Genomic DNA, 19231 nt, shown 5'->3' with positions numbered 1-19231 from the left:
GTACAGCCATTTAGTAGCCCATAAATGTTTGCTTGTCCTTGGTAAGTGAAACCAAAACCCTGCCAAAGCCATACAGATTACCTTCTGGGCAGTGGATGGCCTATTTCTAGGCTTTTCTCCTCCTGCAACTGAACATACAGACTGAAATTTTCATCTGTCACTTATTATGCAGTCACACAGAGATGCAGATCCATTCAGCTCAGCATCACTAGTGCTATAAGAAATGGGGCAATAATTCTGACCAGGCTCTGGAAGGACTCAGAGGGGGAAGGAATTGGCCCTTGAAGCCTCTTGACAGGTCTGTTAGATCCTGACAGGTGGGTAGCAGGAAACAGGCGAGTGAGTCTAGGTGTATTCAGGAAGGAAGAGCAGAGAAGTTTCCCAGATGTCTGTGAGGAAGAGGCAGGAAGTAGTCTGGAGTCCAAGTGGACCGAGTTTTGCCACTAGTGCAGTGAGCCATGCACTGTATGTGTGTCATGCATGGCAAGCCCCCCTCAGACTTTGACAAGGAAAGCAGCACCATCTCTGGCAGCCTGGGATTGGGGTGATTCCAGAAGCAGGAAACATTTTTTGAAAGCTGCTATAAAAATCTAAAAGAACAGCACAAAAATTAAAATACACACACACTAATTAATTAAAAGAATGGCATAGAGGGCTGTGCACCTCAGCATTAGCAGTGGGGATGATGAAAATGTGCACCAAGCCATCAGTGCTGAAATAAATGTTCCCATGTGTACATTTCTTTAAGAATGGCCACCTCTTAAGCCTTCTCCAGCTCACTCCATCTCCTCCCTCTCTCTTCCCAGGACCAGCTCTCAGAGCCCCGCTCCCCAGCCAATGGCGACTATAGAGACACTGGGATGGTCCTTGTTAACCCCTTCTGTCAAGAAACACTGTTTGTGGGAAACGATCAAGTATCTGAGATCTAACTACAGCAGGCATCACTTTGCCATTCTGTATTTTTCGTCTCTAAATTATAAATATACAAATATATATATTATAAATATAACCTTTGTGTAACCCTGACTTAATGAGAAACATTTTCAGCTTTTTTTCCTATGAATTGTCAACATCTTTTTTACAAGTGTGGTTTAAAAAAAAAAACTTTACAGAATGATCTGTGGCTTTATAAAATAAAGGTATTTCTAAGCAAAGCAGTTGCATTGATTGCTTCTCTTAATGACTATTCTTGAGCACCTGGGGATCCCAGGAACCCTGTTCAGGTGAGGTAAGAGACTGACCTCCTATAGAAGCTGAATGTTACAGTGGTCAAGCGCACGATTCTTTGAGTGATTCTTAAAGCTCTGGTTCCTCTTGATTTGGTGTGACCCCATTTCCTCCCTTCTCATATGCACACCTGTAAAGGGAACTGGGCCGCCTCGGGGGAAGACGGCAGACTCATGCACAGAGCAGATAAAGGGAACATCTCATCACCTCCGAGGATGAGTACCCTGGAGCCTTATGACGGCACCATTGGATGTCATGTTTAATTCCATCCAAGTTGTGGACGGCAGGCAGGAGCATGGAGCCCTCAGGAATCCATGGAGGACATCAAGTCATCCCAAGGCCGTGTCCCCCTAACATTACTTCCACTGCTAACAACAGGACTGCCTTTCCCTGGTGGGAAAATGCTCCCTTTATGCCCATTCCTGTATCCCCTCCAACACCCACATCTGCATTAAACACCCGTGCCTTTCTCTTGGAGAGGGTTTAGATGCAGATCCCGCCCTGGAGCTTTAAAATGCTTGCCCTTCTTCAAGGATCAAATGTTTATTGGGGTTCAGCTTTGTTTTCTCAAAAGGCCATGGTATCGTGCCCCTGAGGAACATGTTTATCTAAGAAGCTTTGAGGTAGTAGAGCGATAATTTTTGAAACCTTCCTCCTGCAATCTTTAAAAGAGAAAAAAGAGATTGCCCAAGCAAATCATTTGGGAGAAGACATCGTTATACTCCTACTTGGCACTGCAAACCTGCTCGCAGCACCAGCCAGTGGACTTGCCATCCAGCTCTCAGCTTCCACTGCTCCCCTTGTTCCCGGCCGGCTGGCTGCCTCCCTGTGCTGTGTCCAGCAGGGCCAACAGGGTCAGACCCTCAGAGACGCCCAAGGGGCTTCCAGAGGTGGCTGCTTCTCTATTTTTTCCTGATGGTGGCTGAGAGAGATGATTACTGCTTTGACACTTCCTTTGTCTAAAAGAAAAATAGTTTGATAGTATATTTTGAATATAGATGCTCTTATAGTCGGACTGGGAATTGAACTTGAATGTTGGGTCATATGTTTGTGTTGTTGCTGTAGTCTATCATGACTTTTTTCTTTCTGCATTTTCCTTAAAAAAAAGAAAAAGATGGCCTTCGAAAGTGTGTTCTCGATGTTGTATGAACCTACTTCACATGAGTTTGGTTGTTGTCTCTCTTCAAAGACTCTTCAACCCACAAAGAAGCAACTAAATGTTTCTCTAAGTTTAATTTTCTAGCGTGTTGTTGTCTTACCTTTTTAACCTTACCGTAATATTTCTGTTAACTGTTACATTTAATATACCAATGTGTGTGAGTATACATAGAGAAAAATCTGTTTGTAAAATTTATATATAATATATGTAATCAAAGATACATATGTTATATATACATATGTGGATGTATGACTTATTTTTCCTTATCCACAGATTTCAGCTGCCATGTATATATAAATAAACTTATTTTATTAGCCAGAGGATTCTGTTGCTAATACATTTTGCATTCTTTTCAAGATAAGCTCTAAGTCTTCCTTAAGCAGTACTAACACCACTTTATATCCATCTGTATTTTTTAATCTGATTTAACAGTAAGTTGAGTTTTATGTATGTGACGAGCTAATAGGATTAGCAATTTATCATTTGATAAAATAAATCTTTTTGAACACGTTTGCAGTTTCTCCAAAATAGACTCATCTTTCATCAGGTCTTTGGAGATAGTGGTGTCAAAGTACATCCCCCCCTTTTTCTCCCCGTCTCCAGGGCTGAGTGGATTTATATAGTAAATACCTTTGGTCCAGAGAAGTCTGAAGTTAACCTGGCCATTGAGTGTTACCATTCTGCAGAGAATAACAATGCCTAAACATGACATATTTGTGCACAACTTAATCAGTAGCCTGAACTTGTCATTCAGCCTTGGACAGTACATCGTGGAATTCACAATAATGCAGATCCTCAGAACCAAGTCAGTGTCACCCGTATAGGAGGCTGTTACTGTAACACAGGCTCGCATACCCCTTCTGGGTGCATCAGGGGTGGTGTTCACAGCATTAATGCTACGTCTGAATAAACAAGGACACTACTGGCCTTTACTTAATCCGATTGGTTCTTTCATCTGTTCATCAAATAGCCAACACTGATATTTATAAAATACCTCCCAGGCCATCTCAGAGAGACAAAGTGGAAGACAATAAAGAAAGGAAGGGTTGGAGTGTCCTGGTCAGCAGGAAGGAAGTGCACACAGAGTCTTCTAGTAGCGACCAGGTTTTTTACCTTTACCTGCATGACCTGGGGTAGGTACTCTGCTCTCTGGGTTGTGGGCAACAGGGAGACTCCTAAGTAAGTCACTGGCCCAGAGGTTGGAAGAGGGTGTCTGCCCCCAGCTCTGCTACTCTCTGGACATGGAACCCTGGGCAAGTCATTGCAGCTCTCGGGGTCCTCCTCACGTAAGAGGACAGTGGCCAACTGTAGGACATGTGATTTTAGAGCTGTGAGGTGCACAGCCCATATGGCAGTACCTGTCAACCCTGGACCTCCTTCCTCCTGAGGTTGAGTTGAGAATTCCATGAAATAAACTACAGGATTCATGCACACACCAGGCTGGATCTGCTACTCACTAGAGATTGGCTCCCTTCTCCTTCTCTCACCTGAGGTACATTCCTACATTACAGCATCTGGAAAAATATCCAGCTCTGGGATTTGGTGACCTGGTTTCTCCAGGGTAAAACTTATGTACAGAGGTTTTTAGGTCCATGTTGTCATCCTGAAACTGGGGGAACCTTTCTGATCCTAGAGAAGTGATTGAGATGCGACCCTTGGTGGCTTAGTGGATGCCAAGATCAATAATTAAAACCCAGGGATGTCATCATATCCTAACTTGGGGCACCCTTGGAGAGGCTTATCAGAAAACACCCTCTTTGTTGTTTTTATTTCTCAGTTTTCCAACAGATGGAGAAGCAGAGGTGTAGGGAACGGCCGGAACATAATGTGTGGGACCTGAATTTGCCCAAGGTCCTTATCTGGTGCATCAGAGAGTTAGAGGCTCAGGCCACTGTTCAGACAGTGAGGTCCAGAGGGAGGAAGCATCCTGGCCAACAGCAAGCAGCTGATGAACAGCAGATCATTAGAGGACAGAGATGAGGAGGAAAGGAGAGAGGTGAGGGGAGGACCTGAAGCTGCTGCCAGGACTGAGAGAGGAAACCATAGGCAAGTCTTTTCTCTTGGGTCCCTGGAGCTGCCTCCTGCCATTTTTCATCATTTATTGCCTGTGTGGACATGTGTTCACATTCACATGTGCCAGTACACATAGGGATGTAGAAAGCCCTGAAATAGCTAGATTCAGTCCTAGCTTGTCATCTGAGGTCTGAGGCAAGTGATCAGTACACTTGTGATCTGAGGTCCTTGAGCCTCAGTTTACTCGTCTGTAAAATGGGGTTGCTTGATGCCTGCCTTGCCCACTCTTAGGTAGTAAAATGCACAAACCCAAATGGTCTACCCCCACAGCCTGCACTGATCCAGCCTCCCCCACCACCAGCAGAATAATCTGGGAGGTTGGGCACATGACCCTGCATCAAAGAATGCATGAGTGCCTCTCTGCACACAGCCCTGGGCAGTGCCCATTTCTCTTTCAGCTCAGTGAACGATGGAAACTCATGGAAGACAGCAGACAAAGCCGCCCCGGGGATAGGGGAGATTCCAGAGAGGCCCGTGACCAGGCCACAGGGATGCTGGGGCTGTAAACCAAAAGCCACTGGACTCTGTAAACCCACTGGGCACCACAGAGGCAGAAGGGGTGATGAGTGAGAGGCGAGTAGTAGTGGACTTGCCCACCAGTGCCAGCTCCAGCATGCCCCTCCAGAGGCGCAGGGCATCCTTCAGGGGGCCACGGTCGTCATCCTCCCTGGATAGCCCCCCAGCCTCCAGGACCAATGCCATGAGTGGCCTTGTCCGAGCACCCGGGGTCTATGTAGGAACAGCACCCAGTGGGTACATAGGTGGCCTGGGTGCCCGTGTGACCCGCCGGGCCCTTGGCATCAGCAGTGTCTTCCTTCAGGGCCTGCGGAGCTCAGGCCTGGCCACCGTGCCGGCTCCAGGTTTGGAGAGGGACCATGGTGCTGTTGAGGACCTAGGGGGCTGCCTGGTGGAATATATGGCCAAAGTGCATGCCCTTGAGCAAGTCAGTCAGGAGCTGGAAACACAACTGCGGATGCACCTGGAGAGCAAAGCCACGCGCTCGGGAAATTGGGGTGCCCTACGGGCTTCCTGGGCCAGCAGCTGCCAGCAGGTAAGTGTCCAGGCTGTGCCAAGGGCTTTGCAGAGGGCTGGGAGGGGCTGCTGAAGGCAGCGGGTAGGGTTGTGAGTAGGCTGAGGCCAGAGAAACTGACCATAATCCCCTACACTTTCACACTTAAAATGCTAATGATAACAACAATACTACCTTTTACTGAGGTTTGCTAGGAGCCCACACTAGCCCCCAAACGTGCACTATCCACTATCTTCCTTAAACTTGAAAGAAATGCTATGCAGTGGATCATTCACTGATTGCATTTTTCAGATGAGAAACTGAGGCATGTAATTTGCCCAAGACTTCAAAGCTAGTAGAGGGATAGAGATGAGATTTGAACCTGAATTTTTGTGCCTCCAAAGTTGCATTTGCCCCATTACCCTGGGCTGCCTCAGTCACCTTTACTGTTGAGAAGGGATTTTTACAGCTATTATCCAATCAAATACCATTGGATGGATGTGGTATTAAGAACAATGAATAAATGGAGGTGTGTTCCTGTATCCACCTACAACCACACTGTTCAATAGAAATATGAAGTACATTGGTAATTGACAAGTTTCTATTACCCACAGTAAAACAAGTAAAAAGAAGCAGGTGAAGTTAATATTATAGCTTATTTAACTCTATATGTCCAGAATGTTATTTCAACATGTAATCAATACAAAATATATTAATGAGATAATTTACATTCAAGTAGAACTTTCTGCATGATGGAAATATTAATATCTTATATCTGCACTGTCCAGTCTGGCAGCCACTAACCATATATGGCTATCAAGCACTTGAAATGTGGCTAATGAGACTGAGGAATTGCATTTTTATTTTATCTAATTTTCATTAATTTAAATGTAAACAGCCACAGGTAGCTAATGGCTATCTTATTGGACAGGGAAGGATGCAGAGGTTTCATCTTTCTCCCTTGCTTGGTCAGCCCTGCTTTTCCCACTCTTCAGGGTGATTTCTGTGGCGCCTGGGGCACATCCATCATGTCTGGCCTGCAGCCTGTAGTTCTAATGCTGGGACTCCAGCCAGCATTGCACCTCTCAGCTGGTCTCTCTGTGGATAGCTGGCTTCTCCTCTCCTTCTCCTCTCTCTCTCCAGATGCTGGCCTTGGGATCCCTCTGAGCAAAATCAGTCTCTAACCCACCAGGGACTGCCAACTCAGACCGTTGGCCCCCTGGAGTCCAGTATGCAGCCTCCCAAGAGGAGGTCACAAAATTTTATTTGTATGTAGCTGGGGGAGGCTAAGCAGTTGCACACAGGGACTCCCCATTTGCCCCTCCTGCCTCCCATTTCATCCCAGGATGCTTCTCATGCACTGCTGTCAGTGCCCGCTGGCAACACAGAGTGCATGATGAACAGCACCATCCTCTCAGGCTCTCCCCCTGGTGCTGCTGTTCTGCTTGCATCCATCTGGGCTGCGAGGGAGAGCCATCTTAGAATAGTCCAGGGCCTTAATGCCTGTCAAATCTAAGAGGCAGCCATTCCTCCAGGATTCTTCACAACTCTCCTTATTCCAAATATTGTGCGATAAACAACCACCAGAACATCCCTAGATACTCCAATATGTCAGCATCTGCTGGACAATCGGTTGCACTCAGATGCCACACAGACTTGTCAGGAGAAATCGGGTATCCCAGTGGCTAGGTTAAAAAGTGGGGCCACAAAACTTAGTTTATACTCAATAGATACTGACTTGTTCTGGCTCCAGATAGCTACAAGGGCCTTTGCAACTTACTGACTTCTCTGGGCCTCAGTTTCATTATCTACAAAATGGGTATAACAATGCTTAGATATTCCAGCAAATCCATAGACAAATAAGAGCCTGGCTCCTGCTTACAGGTAGAGTACAGACTAGGAAGCTCTAAAATCCTGTGAGAGCACCACAGCCACACACCAAGACATGCAACCTCCGTAGTTGCGGATCGGGATCCCACATGGGCTCACTTTCCTCTTAAGTGACTATAAATGAGGGCCTGGGTATGAATAAAGTTCTCTTCTCCTTCTTTTTTAAAAAATCATGGACTTGAAAATAGAGTTAGACCAATTGATAAAATGGAGTTATTATTTCTTTTTTTTTTTTTTTTTTTTGAGATGGAGTCTCGTTCTGTCACCCAGGCTGGAGTGCTGTGGTGTGATCTCGACTCACTGTAACCTCCATCTCCCAGGTTCAAGCGATTCTCCAGCCTCAGCCTCTCAAGTAGCTGCGATTACAGGTGCATGCCACCACGCCCAGCTAATTTTTTTATATTTTTAATGGAGATGGGGTTTCACCATGTTGGCCAGGCTGGTCTCGATCTCCTGACCTCAGGTGATCCACCCGCCTCTGCCTCCCAGAGGGCTAGGATTACAGGAGTGAGTCACCATGCCCAGCCTGGAGTTACTATTTCTATATTGCACAGCCCAGACTTTCAGCCATATTAAACTCTATTCCATCAAGAAGAACAAAAGAAAACTCCATAACTGAGAAATACTCGTGATTTTTTCAGTCAATCTGACCTCGTGGAGCTGCAGGAGGCCCCCACCAGGCCCCCACCCCTTTCCAGGCCTGGAGGAAAGGCCACCTCCCAGCCCAGTCCTTTCACAAAGTGCTGCCTTCGTCTCACTTGGGGTCAGAGGTAGCCACTCTGCGGTCCTGGGCTCCAGAAATCCAGAGCTCTCTCCCTCTGCCCTCACTCAGGCCTCTCTGGCTGGGGCTTCATGCCCACCTTTCCAGACTCCGGGCTCTGGTGTTCCGTGCTCCTCACAGCACTCCTTACCCCTCCTGTTTCTCCACCTGCAGCTGCCTCTTCCCCACCTTGTCCGCAGAACTCCTCCTGGTCCTGCAGCCCAGTTCCATGGCAACCCTCTGTGACTCCTGAGGGCCCTGCGGCTCAGAGCAAGCTCTCAGCAACTGAGCCCCAAGTTGGCACCTAGAGAGAAATTCGACCTCCTTAGCCTGGGCCCCAAACAGAGAATCCAAGAGAGGCCTCAGTCACTCAAGAGTAGGGTGGGGATGTCCATTTTGGTGGCACTTTCTTGGATCAGGCTGGAGCAAGCAGTGGGGAAGGTCAGAGCAAGCGACAATTTCCGTAAACGTTTGGGAAACAACATTTCCTCTTGCTTTCAGAGGGGGAGAAAAGAGGTGGAAAGGAGACAGGCTCTCCTCCCCGCCATCACCACCCCAGCTGACACAGAAAGCTCCTGGGGCCATTCTGGGGAGTGGGGGCCCCCTGTCCCCTGGAATCTCCCCACAGCCTGTCTCACCCCCACCAAGAGGAGACAAAGACAGGTTTTCAGAAAAGCCAGGAAAAGGAGCCAGGAGGAGGGAAACCATTGCTGTCACTGTGCAGAGAGCTGCATCATGGAAAGCAACACGAAACTAGGGTGCCAGGAGGGCTCACACCATGGCAGAATCAGGAAGCCCTTCCTGGAGAGGGGGATCTTCTCCATCCTTATCACTACATAAGTTTGGGGCCAGGGTTGGCTCCATGGGTGCACCACCAGTGAAGTCTCATAGGGCCCTGCACTGGAGTGCAGTGAGGCCATCAGAGATCACTGCAACCTCAAGCTCCTGGCCTCAAGAGATCCTCCTGCCTTGGCCTCCCAAAGGGCTTGGATTATAGGTATGAGGCACCGTGCCCAGCCAATAGTTTTATCTTTGAATTTGTGTTTTGAAAGTGAAGTCTCGTGGGACAATGGAGTATGGACCAGGGGCTCTTGACTGGTCCTACCTCCCTCTGTCTCCCTACAACAGGTTCTTGGCCCACCCCTCTGCCCCTGGGAGCCCCTTCTGACACCTGCTCCATGCCCCTGGGTGGCAGCAACTGGAGGGAGAGGACAAGCCTCTTTCTCACCCCCGACCCAGGTACTACAGGTGGCACTGAGGTCGTAATATTCTTGGGGGTTATCACCCCACCCCTACCAGCAGGACATGGTATATCGGTCCAGGGGCTGGTAAGAAAGCTACCGCAGCCGTTGGTGGGGTGCACACGTGCCCAGAATCATGCAGCAAGGCCTCTGGATGCCTATAAAGGTCTGCATGAGCATCCCCATGCCCCAGGGAGTGGAAATTAAATAGCAAATAAAAATTACCGTAACAAGTTGAAACATGACAGAAGAAAGGAGAAAGCATTATATTTGAGTAACTTAAATCGCAATTTGTTCCTGCTCTTTGAACAGGGGGCGCCACCTTTTGCACTGGGATCCACAAATTATATAGCTGTTCCTAGTTACGGTTCATGCATATGAAGTTCCATTTCAATTCCAAACCTCTCTCCTCCCACTCCTCAGCTGTGTTAGAACCTCCAAGCCTCGCTAAGTGGTGAAAACAGACAGAAAAACCCCAGGTGGCAACTACAGAGGCTGAGGAAGACCTGGGCCATTTCCCTCTCCAGCCTTGCTCTGTGCTCCTGACTTTTCTTACCAAATGAAGGATGCTGACAATAGGCTCTGGTGGCAACATCAGGCCCTTTCATCCTCAAATAGGCCAAACACAAGCTTGGAATAAGGCAGCCTTGTGCCTCGGAGCTGCAGATGAAAGGAGAGTGGGGACAGAGGAGCAGCCCTCAGAGACTAGGTGTCGAAACAAAAGGAACAGCTGAAGCCAGGGGGAGAATGAAGCTGCCTGAGGAAGAAAGGGGAGCGCAGAAGTTCTAAGTTAAGGAGCCAGGACATTAGTCTAGGTCTCCATGGGAGAAAACTGCAGCTTATACCTCCAAAGGATAAGGCTGTCAGCTGGAGGAAATGGGAAATCAAAACTGTTGAAAGGCAAAGGATTAGAGTTTAAAACGGACCTGAATTGACTATTTTTCCTGCTGCTCACAGCCCCTCTTTCTGTCCCTTGCACAGAGAGAGCCCATACTCAGGGAATCTGCCTATTTGAAGAACATGCTGGAAACTCAGGCAATCCAGATCTGGGCCAGGTTTCTCTCCCACAGAACTTGTGGTCCTAGAAGGCTTTCTTTTTAGAAAAAGAAACAAGAACTAATCCTTCTCCACTGAGAAGAAAGAAAGGCAACAGGGTTTGTTGTTCATGATTCACAACCTGGTATCCCCGGAAAGTAGGCGATGGGGGCAGAATCATAATCTGCGAAGGCCTGAACACATTTCCCCAAGAAGAAGTCACTCAGCCTGTTTCTTAATCAATGCAATTTGTTTGGTCAGAGCAGGCCAGTGGGGCAGTTTCTTTGTCAGCCAAGCTATAAGGGACACTACAGTATGGTTAGAAATGTAGCTACCAGAGAAAAGTCCATTAGAGAGATTCATTCCTCTTAGGAAGAGTGAGGTATATGACTGGAAGAAATATTTTGATGGGAGAGGGGGAGGAGGCATGAGCCTGCTTCCCAAGGGTCTCGTTCATATAATGCAGGTGGCCACTAAGCTTCTTTATTTATTTTTATTTATTTATTTATTTTTATATGGAGTCTCATTCTGTTGCCCAGGTTGTGGCGCAATCTCGGCTCACTGCAACCTCCGCCTCCCTGGTTTAAGCGATTCTCCTGCCTCAGCCTGCCAAGTAGCTGGGATTACAGGTGCCCACCACCACATCCAGCTAATTTTTTTGTATTTTTAGTAGACACAGGGTTTCACCATGTTGGCCAGGCTGGTCTCAAACTCCTGGCCTCAGGTGATCCACCCGCCTTGGCCTGCCAAAGTATTGGGATTACAGGCGTGAGCCACCGTGGCCAGCCAGTCACTAAGCTGCTTTCTAAGAAAGGTGGTTTCTGGAAGTCGAATGTGTCTGGAAAGCAAGAGAACTGCTAAAGAAAACAGAGGGAGACTAGGGCGTGGCACCCAGGGCCTCTTTCCATACCCCTCTCATACACCACACTCGGCCACTCTTAAATCTCTTAAGATCTCTTAAAATGAGAGTTCCATGTTGGGAAATGGGAGCCAGAGGGTGGGGTCAGTTTTCCATGAAAACTAGATGTGATGCAAAGACTGGGGATTTTGAAGCCAGACAGCCCCTAGCCTTGCCGCTTGCCACTTACCAACTGCGTGATCTTGAGCCAAGGTCTTCATTGATCTCTGTATCTCAGTTTCTCATCTGAATAATGAGGATGATTAGAGACTTCCTTTGACATGATAAAATATCTCTAAGAAGGAAACACTAGGCCTTCCACAGAAATTAAGAATGAGAAAAAGATGCCTGCTGTCTCTACTGCTCTGTAACATTGGTTAGAGGCAGTGATCAATATGATTAGACAAGAGAAAGTACTTGGTATAAGAATTGGAAAGAAAGTGGGAAAAATCTGTCTTTCTGGAAATTCCAGAAGGAACAATGTAAAAACTATACAACAAACAATAGGATGATTTAGTGAAGCAGCACGTTATAAAATAACATCAAAAAGCAATGCTGAGGCTGGGCATGGGGGCAAACGCCTGTAATCCAAGCACATTGTGAGGCCAAGGCAGAAGGATCACTTGAGCCTGGGAGGTTGAGGCTGCAGTGAGCCATGATTCTACAACTGCACTCCAGCCTGGGTGACAGATCAAGACCCTGTCTCTAAAAGAAAAATAAATAAATAAATAAATAAATAAATGCTGCTGGGCATGGTGGTACAAACCTGTAGTCCCAGGTATTCAAGAGGGTGAGGCAGGGGGATTGCTTGAGCCCAGGAGTTCAAGACCAGCCTGGGCAACAAAGCAAGGGCCATCTCAAAACAAACAACAAACAATGCTGTTTATATATAAACAAAAAAGATATAAGAGATGAGAAAATCTCATTTATGATAGCATAAGATGAATTACCTCTAAACTTCAGAAATGTCCAAAATCTATATTAGACAATAATCAAATCTATCTGAAACACACAAAATAGTCTTGAACAAATGGAAAGAAACACCATGCACTCAAATAGACTCAATAGCATAAAGATGTCTCTTCTCCCTAAGTTAATGTATCAATTTAATGCAATCCTAATTTTTAAAATTCCATCTTTTTTTTTCTAGAGTTAGATGAGTTGGTTTTAAATTCCCTTTGTAAGAACAGAAAGGCAAGAATAGCCAGGAAAGGAAAACTAAGAAAAAGTGGAGGGGAGGAGGCTGGGGAGAGGACCAGCAGCCCCACCAGACATTAACATATTATAAAGTCTCTGTAATTAAAATAGTTTAGCATTGGCACAAAAAAGATGAGACAACCATGGAACAGAATAGAACATTCTATAGTAAGCTCTACTGTGTTTGGAAATTGAGTATTGATGAAGGCAGCATTTGAAACCAATAGAAGGAAGGGTGGACTTTTTAATAAGTGATACTCAGACAACTAGTCATAAGGAAAATAATAAAATTGGATCCATTTCTTGCTGTACCCTACGGTCGGTTCTAAATGTATCCTAGATATAAAATCAAAAATGAAACCATGCAAGTAGAAAACATAGGTGAATTCCTTTATAACCTGGATGTGGGAAAAATTTTTCTTGTTACAATTCAAAATCCAAAAGCAACAAAGGAAAATATTGATAAATTTGATTAAGAAAAAATTAAAAATGTTACATTTCAAAATATCACCATAAGCAAAATTAAAAGATAACTGAAAACTAGAAAAAAAATGCAATGTAGGATACAAAAGGTTAAAATAGCCCTATTTTATACACAGCATTAAAATTTGAGGTTAAAAAAAGCCGATAGCACTCTTTTATTTTTAAATGTTAGCGATATGAACAGACAGTTGACACAAAAAATAGATGAAAATGGCTCCTAATGTCTCAACTGCACTCATAATAAGAGAAATTTTTAAAATCTACCTGAAATACCACTTTTACCTATCCGATTAGCAAAACTCTAAAAGTATGTCAAACTATTTGTTGGTGAAGCTCTAGGGAAATAGGCAAGTTTATACAGTGTTGATGTGAATAGAAGATGTTACAACGCCTATGGAGAAGAATTTGGCAACATCTAGACAAATTATATAGGCATTTATGTATACATAATTTGACCCAGCAGTCCTGTTTCTAGGACACACTCCCAATGACACACTGGCAAAAATATGAACAAGAAGTATGTACAAAGCTGTTCACCGCAATCCTATCTGTAATACCAAAATACTGGAAACAATCCAAAGACCTCGCAGGAGGGGACAAGTTGAATAAACCATGATGCATCTGCAAAGGAACAAGAAATAGCTCTATAGCTACTATGGAGTGATGATCTCCAGGATATGTTATTGAGCTAAAAGGCAAAATGGAAAGAGTGTGTATTTCATTCTACCATCTAGCTAAGAAAAGGGAAGGATATGAATATATACATACATATTTGTTTACATTGAAAAAATGGAATAAAACAAACCATAAGTGTTTTTAAATGTTACTTATAGGAGGGTGGAAGGGAAAAAGTAGCAGGGAAAGGTAGGACACTAGAGTTCTTTTAATTTATCTTGTTATGTGGAGATGACTTTGGAACCATGAAAATATTTTACAGAATTGTATGACAAAAATAGATTTCAGAAAGCCAATTCTAAGAATCAAAAATAAAAAGAAACAAATGAATCCAACTATGTACCAAGTTGATAGCATAGTCACATGAAGAAGAACTATCCCAAGTGGCTTTTTAAACCACAGGAATTTAATTGTACATTCCTAGTGGAGAATGCAAAAGACAACAGAAAACAAAATCAACAATTTTTCAGTAATCACATTGGTGGTGGCAGCACTGGCACTGTTATTCTGACACTGGTGTGTGCGTGCATGTGTGTGTGTGTGTGTGTGTGTGTGTGTGCGCTGTGGGATAGAGTAAGAGAGTAACTGTATTTGTGTTATTGAAAACTGAGACTTGAGTGTGAGTGAAAGGAGATACAGTTGTAAGATGCATGACGTTTAGTGACAATTCTTTAGTCTTGAATTTAAATCGGAATTATCAGTATAAAGTCATGATATATGTGATCATAAAAATAAATATATGCCTGATTCCAAGTGTGACCACTGAAAAGATCTAGAAGCAATGGCCAACTTAGCGACAATGACCATTTTTAGCCTCAGATTTGGGTCTCTAACAACCATCTTTCACTAAAAGAATGGGGGGCTCCTTGTAGAAATGGCTGAATCCAGGTCTGAGGATAGGAAATATCAAGATGAGTCTGAAACATCTTGTCATACCAGAAAGCAAGGACGCTATGAGAAACTACAGTCATGTCAGAAGACTTAGGAGTCAATTCAAAGAAGCTCCCACTAACCAAAGATGGTTGGGAATCAATAAGAATATTATCAGGGCTTCCAGTAAGGTGAACAAGATGACATCAATGTGCTGGGAGGGTGGCTACCCCAACCCCATGGGGACAGAACTCCTGTGCTCAGGACTCTTCTACACCTCATGCTGTGGAATCTAAAGCAACAGCAAAGCTGAGGTCCAACTGCCATAAGGACGGACACCAAGGAGGCTGCACTGGGGAGAAAAAGAAGTCAAGATAAGCAACATGAACCACAAAGCCCGGACCGTGCGGCGCATGAAAGAACAGGAAAGGCGGGATCAGGAAATTCAACAGGACGAAGTTGCCTTCCCACCTAGCTCTCTTCTCTTTGCTGAGCCATACAAAGCTACTAGCAAGGAAGATAAGTTATCGAGTTGTATCCAGAGTAGCTTGAAAACTATGGTGAAATGAAGGATTTTATAGGAGACAAATCTATACCAAGGCTTATTGCAGTTTCCAAGCCTACAGTACCACTTATAACAGATGAAAATGGACCCCCGTAGGACCTCTGCACCCAGCATTTCTGTCTCAGAAACAGTGCTCAGGCTTACAGAGTGGACATGGTAGCCAGTAGACAGTGGCAGCAGTAGCACTAACAGCCGTGGCCAGAGACATGACTGTGACTCACATAGCAGTAGTGGGAGCAGAAGACCAGAGAAAAATGCCAGCATGGATCACAGCACTCCAAGCCGCGCTCTTCCAGCCCTGGGAAACCCCAGGCTGTCTCTTCGTTAAGCTCCAGTCGTTCCAGGCCTCATGGGAATGATCAGCATAGCAAGGAATATCAGTGCTCCAAATCACCTGGGGACCCTAATGCAAACGGGGATTCTCCCTCTCATGTATCTTTTCCAAGTGGGCAGCACTCAAATCAGTCTTTCCCACCTTCGTTGATGTCAAAGTTCAGTTCAATGTTACAGAAACCTATTGCCTGTGTGCAGCCCGTGGGCGGACAGGAGTCCGTGGAACCAGAGCTGTCCTCTGAGCGCTACAGTAGCCAATCCCATGGTGACAGCGCAAATGAGCTGCAGCCCAGCAGCAAAGCACATCTCGCCAGGCTGAAAATACCTTTCTAACCGCTGGACCTAAGTCACACATTCAGAGCTTTTAATATTGTGACTATGTGAAGCAATTGAACACGAAATTCTGATTGAACTTGAACTGCCTTTTTGTCTTAATAGTAAAGAATGTAAAAGTTTAGAGATGTTTTAAAGTTTAAAGAAAGACTCGTGAGCGACTTCCAAGTGCATCCATAGAGACCTGTTAGCTCGCCTCTTGGGAAATAGAGAAAATGTCATTTACAGTTTTCAAATATTAAAATAAGTCAGTTACAGAATAAAAGCATGATCCATCAATTTTTAAAAGAATATTATTAAGAACGTTAACTGCAATAGATTGAAATCCATCAAATATATCAGTATAACACCAAAAAAAAAAAAAACAACTAATCATCTTTGGAGCCCACTGAGGAACCAACTCATTATTTTTAAAACTGGTAAATAATGAGAGAAAATAAAGCATTTTCCTGCCTTTCTTATAAGACCTATAGGTATATCCGGTAAGAAAAATAAATAATTAAAGAGAGGAATTATCTTTTTACAGATGTATTCCAGCTAATAAAGAAAAATAATAGAATTATTATTAATTTTATTTATATCTATAATAAAACAATGGCTCTAGGCAATAACAATAATCAAATGGCTATGCCACAAAATGCGACCAGCAGCCGTTCTGTATCTCCTGGTGGAGTACACATCACCACCTATGAAGTAGTCTTGCAAACAAACAAAAAACCTGAATATGATTAAGCCTCAAGATAAAACTACTAATTTACAGAAAATACAAGGGTCGGATGAACAGGTTAATTCTATAGTAAGCTCTATTGTGTTCGGAAATTTAGTTTTAATAAAGGCAGCACTTGAAGCCAATAGAGGGAAGGGTGGACTTTTTAATAAGTGATATTTAGACAACTAGATAGTCATAAGGAAAATAATAAAAGTATTGTTATAGAGATGAAGCCAGCAAAATCCAAACCCTGGGAAACTATAAGACAAAAGACCCAATTTTTTAACAAATAAAAATTGCAAGGGAAAGAAGCAAGATGGTAAGAGAAATCTATACATTAAAAGAGACTAAATTAACATATCAGCCCATCAAAATGGGCTTTATTTGGATCACTATTCAAACTATTAAAAAATATATTAGACACGAGAAAAGCCAAACACTGACTAGATATTTGATAATTGAGAAAGTATTACGAAAGGATTATTAATTTTTAGACATGATCATGGTTGTGAAGTCCTGCGTTCTTTTTAAAGCATTCTTAGAATTTGCCAGTACAGGCTGAAATATTTGAAGAAGAAATAATATGCTGTCTGGGATTTGTTGAAAATAATCTCAGGCAGAGTGGCAAGATGTGGATACAAGTAAAACAAAATAGGTCACGTGCTTATAATCAAGGAAGCTGGGTGATGCATATATGGGGGTCCATTATAACAGATTTCTTTTGACTTACGTTTGAAATTTTCGTAAAAATGCAGCTAGAAGACCTACCTCATCGGGTTGGTGCAGGAATGTAAACGAAATGATGTGTGTAAATCGCCTGGCACATAATCAATGCTTTATTTAAGTTTGTGGAATTGAATAAACTTGAAGACATACATTAAATGAGCAGTAACACAAACAGCTGCTTCCATGAGCGCGTTGATCAACCGACATATGCTGTAGGAGTTTCCAGAAAGCGCAGGGTATCGATTAGTTCTCAGCGAGGGTGCCCCAGGAAGTGGGGACTGAATGTGGGTCCCAAGGAAGATGCCGGAAGATGGCCCTTCAGGGCGGGGCCCAGCGTGGACCAAGGTGGGAGCCGGGCATGGCGTCCTCAGGGCAGTCTGGGTGCCGGGCAGGCCTCCCACCAAGCGCCAGCTCTGCCGGGGCCACTGCTCTGTCTGCCTCCCTCTCCACTTCCAGAGCCTGGCACAGAGAGGCACATCTCGACACACAGCGAGTGTTCAAGAAACGGCTGGTGGTGAAAGTTGAATATGGAACCAGACAGGCTCCAGGTTTCAATTCAGAGCTCCAGCTCGGGGGTTCTCTAAAATTCCAGACCAGCAGTGAGACAGAAAGCGGCTGCAATGTCTGACACAGAGAAACAACGCAGCAGAATCCTCTGCCGCTGTGAGAAGAGAACCAGGATGCTGGTTAGATACTGACATGGAGCTGGCGCCAGGATGTATCGCTGAGTAACCACGTCTGTGCTCTGCTACTATTTGTTTCTTAGAAAGTGGAGGGCAGACCCTCTCTGGAAGCACACATAGGGGCTGCGGACAGTGGGGGCTTCTGGTGAGAGGGCTGGAGCTGGAGACAGGGCAGGAGCAGGCTTACTTTGGGGTGTATACTCTTTGGCACTGTTTGGAGGTTTTACCTTAAATAAAATATGCAGTAATAAATAAAAGTCCTGTCAGTGGCTTTTGTGGTGGGGGAAGCAGTAATTCCTATGAGGTCTTGGGGCAGGGGAAGCCTTCAGAACTCCACGCAAGCAAGAGAACCCTTCTACTGACGTGTCCCGGTGGGAGAGAAGACCCATCTCCATAGCGCCTCTCAAAACAAACCCAACCAAATTAAACATCCGTACAGAAGAGCAATAGGAAAGATATTCTAAAGGGCTACACTCTCCAGAAGAGCTAAATTAAAACTAATCCAGGCAACTGGCACAAGTGCTGAGGACAAATGTGGTGGCTTTTTACGGGGAATTAGTGAAAGAATGGCTGAACCAAGCAGAATGTTACGCAGGGTCCCCAGCGCTCTCCCAGAGGGTTTATGCTGATCCGCCGAATTTGAGGACTCAATTTAGGCAAATAAACCTAGTTTATTGTCGTCTGGCTGGGGAAAAGCACATAAAGACTCATTTATCTGGTTGTAAACGAGCTAGTAGAGCTGGCTGTCACAAATGCATTATTCAGCAGAAACGAGAAGTGATTTCAGCAGTCCTCGGGAGGCAGTGAACGCAGGGCACAGGAGTGGAAATCTCCACCACCAAACTGACCACCACTGGAAAACAACTTGTCTTTTTTAGTTACATGTTTATTTCAGGACCAATGAATAACCATCTAAATAAACGCTAACGAAATAACACTACAGTGTGGAAGTTAGAAAGTCCCCCCATTTCAGCAGGCTCTGGGCAAAATTATGCAGAAGACAAAGTCCCCTGCTGAACGTAACTGCCCACGCCTGCCTGGCCCCTCTACTCACGCCCTACTCATCCCTGTCCGCTCCTGTCTACTCACCCCGTTCTCTCCCCTCTACTGCCCCCTCTACTCACCCCGAGCTCTTGCCTCTACTCAACCCTGTCCTCTCCCCTCTACTCACCCCTCTACTCGCCCCTGCCCTCTCCCCTCTACTCACCCCTGTCCTTTCTCCCCTACTCACCCCTCTACTCACCCCTGCCCTCTCCCCTCCACAAAACCCAATACTCACCCCGTCCTATCCCCTCTACTCGCTCCGTCCTCTCACCTTACTCACCCCTGCCCTTTCCCCTCTACTCACACCTGCCCTCTCTCCCC

General features: G+C 45.0%; 2 protein-coding genes across 7 annotated transcripts in view; both read left to right on the top strand.

Annotated features, from left to right (window-relative positions):
• Positions 1–2890, top strand: part of TMEM108 (transmembrane protein 108) — a 371331-nt gene extending 368441 nt beyond the window's left edge. For all 6 annotated transcript variants that reach the window (XM_032144306.2, XM_032144304.2, XM_058433325.1 and 3 more), the window contains one exon: positions 807–2890. In XM_032144306.2, the coding sequence (XP_032000197.1) occupies positions 807–929 (123 nt within the window). In that variant the 3' untranslated portion in view covers positions 930–2890. The remainder of the gene's footprint in view (positions 1–806) is intronic.
• A 2103-nt stretch (positions 2891–4993) lies between these two features.
• BFSP2 (beaded filament structural protein 2) overlaps positions 4994–19231 on the top strand; it is a 71520-nt gene continuing 57282 nt past the window's right edge. The window contains exon 1 of the mRNA XM_032143899.2: positions 4994–5510. Coding sequence (XP_031999790.1) covers positions 5022–5510 — 489 coding nt within the window. The 5' untranslated portion in view covers positions 4994–5021. The remainder of the gene's footprint in view (positions 5511–19231) is intronic.

The sequence above is a fragment of the Hylobates moloch genome, unplaced genomic scaffold (assembly GCF_009828535.3).
Source record: "Hylobates moloch isolate HMO894 unplaced genomic scaffold, HMol_V3 SCAFFOLD_22, whole genome shotgun sequence".
Classification (NCBI taxonomy): domain Eukaryota; kingdom Metazoa; phylum Chordata; class Mammalia; order Primates; family Hylobatidae; genus Hylobates; species Hylobates moloch.
This window is presented reverse-complemented; position numbering and strand designations above follow the sequence as displayed.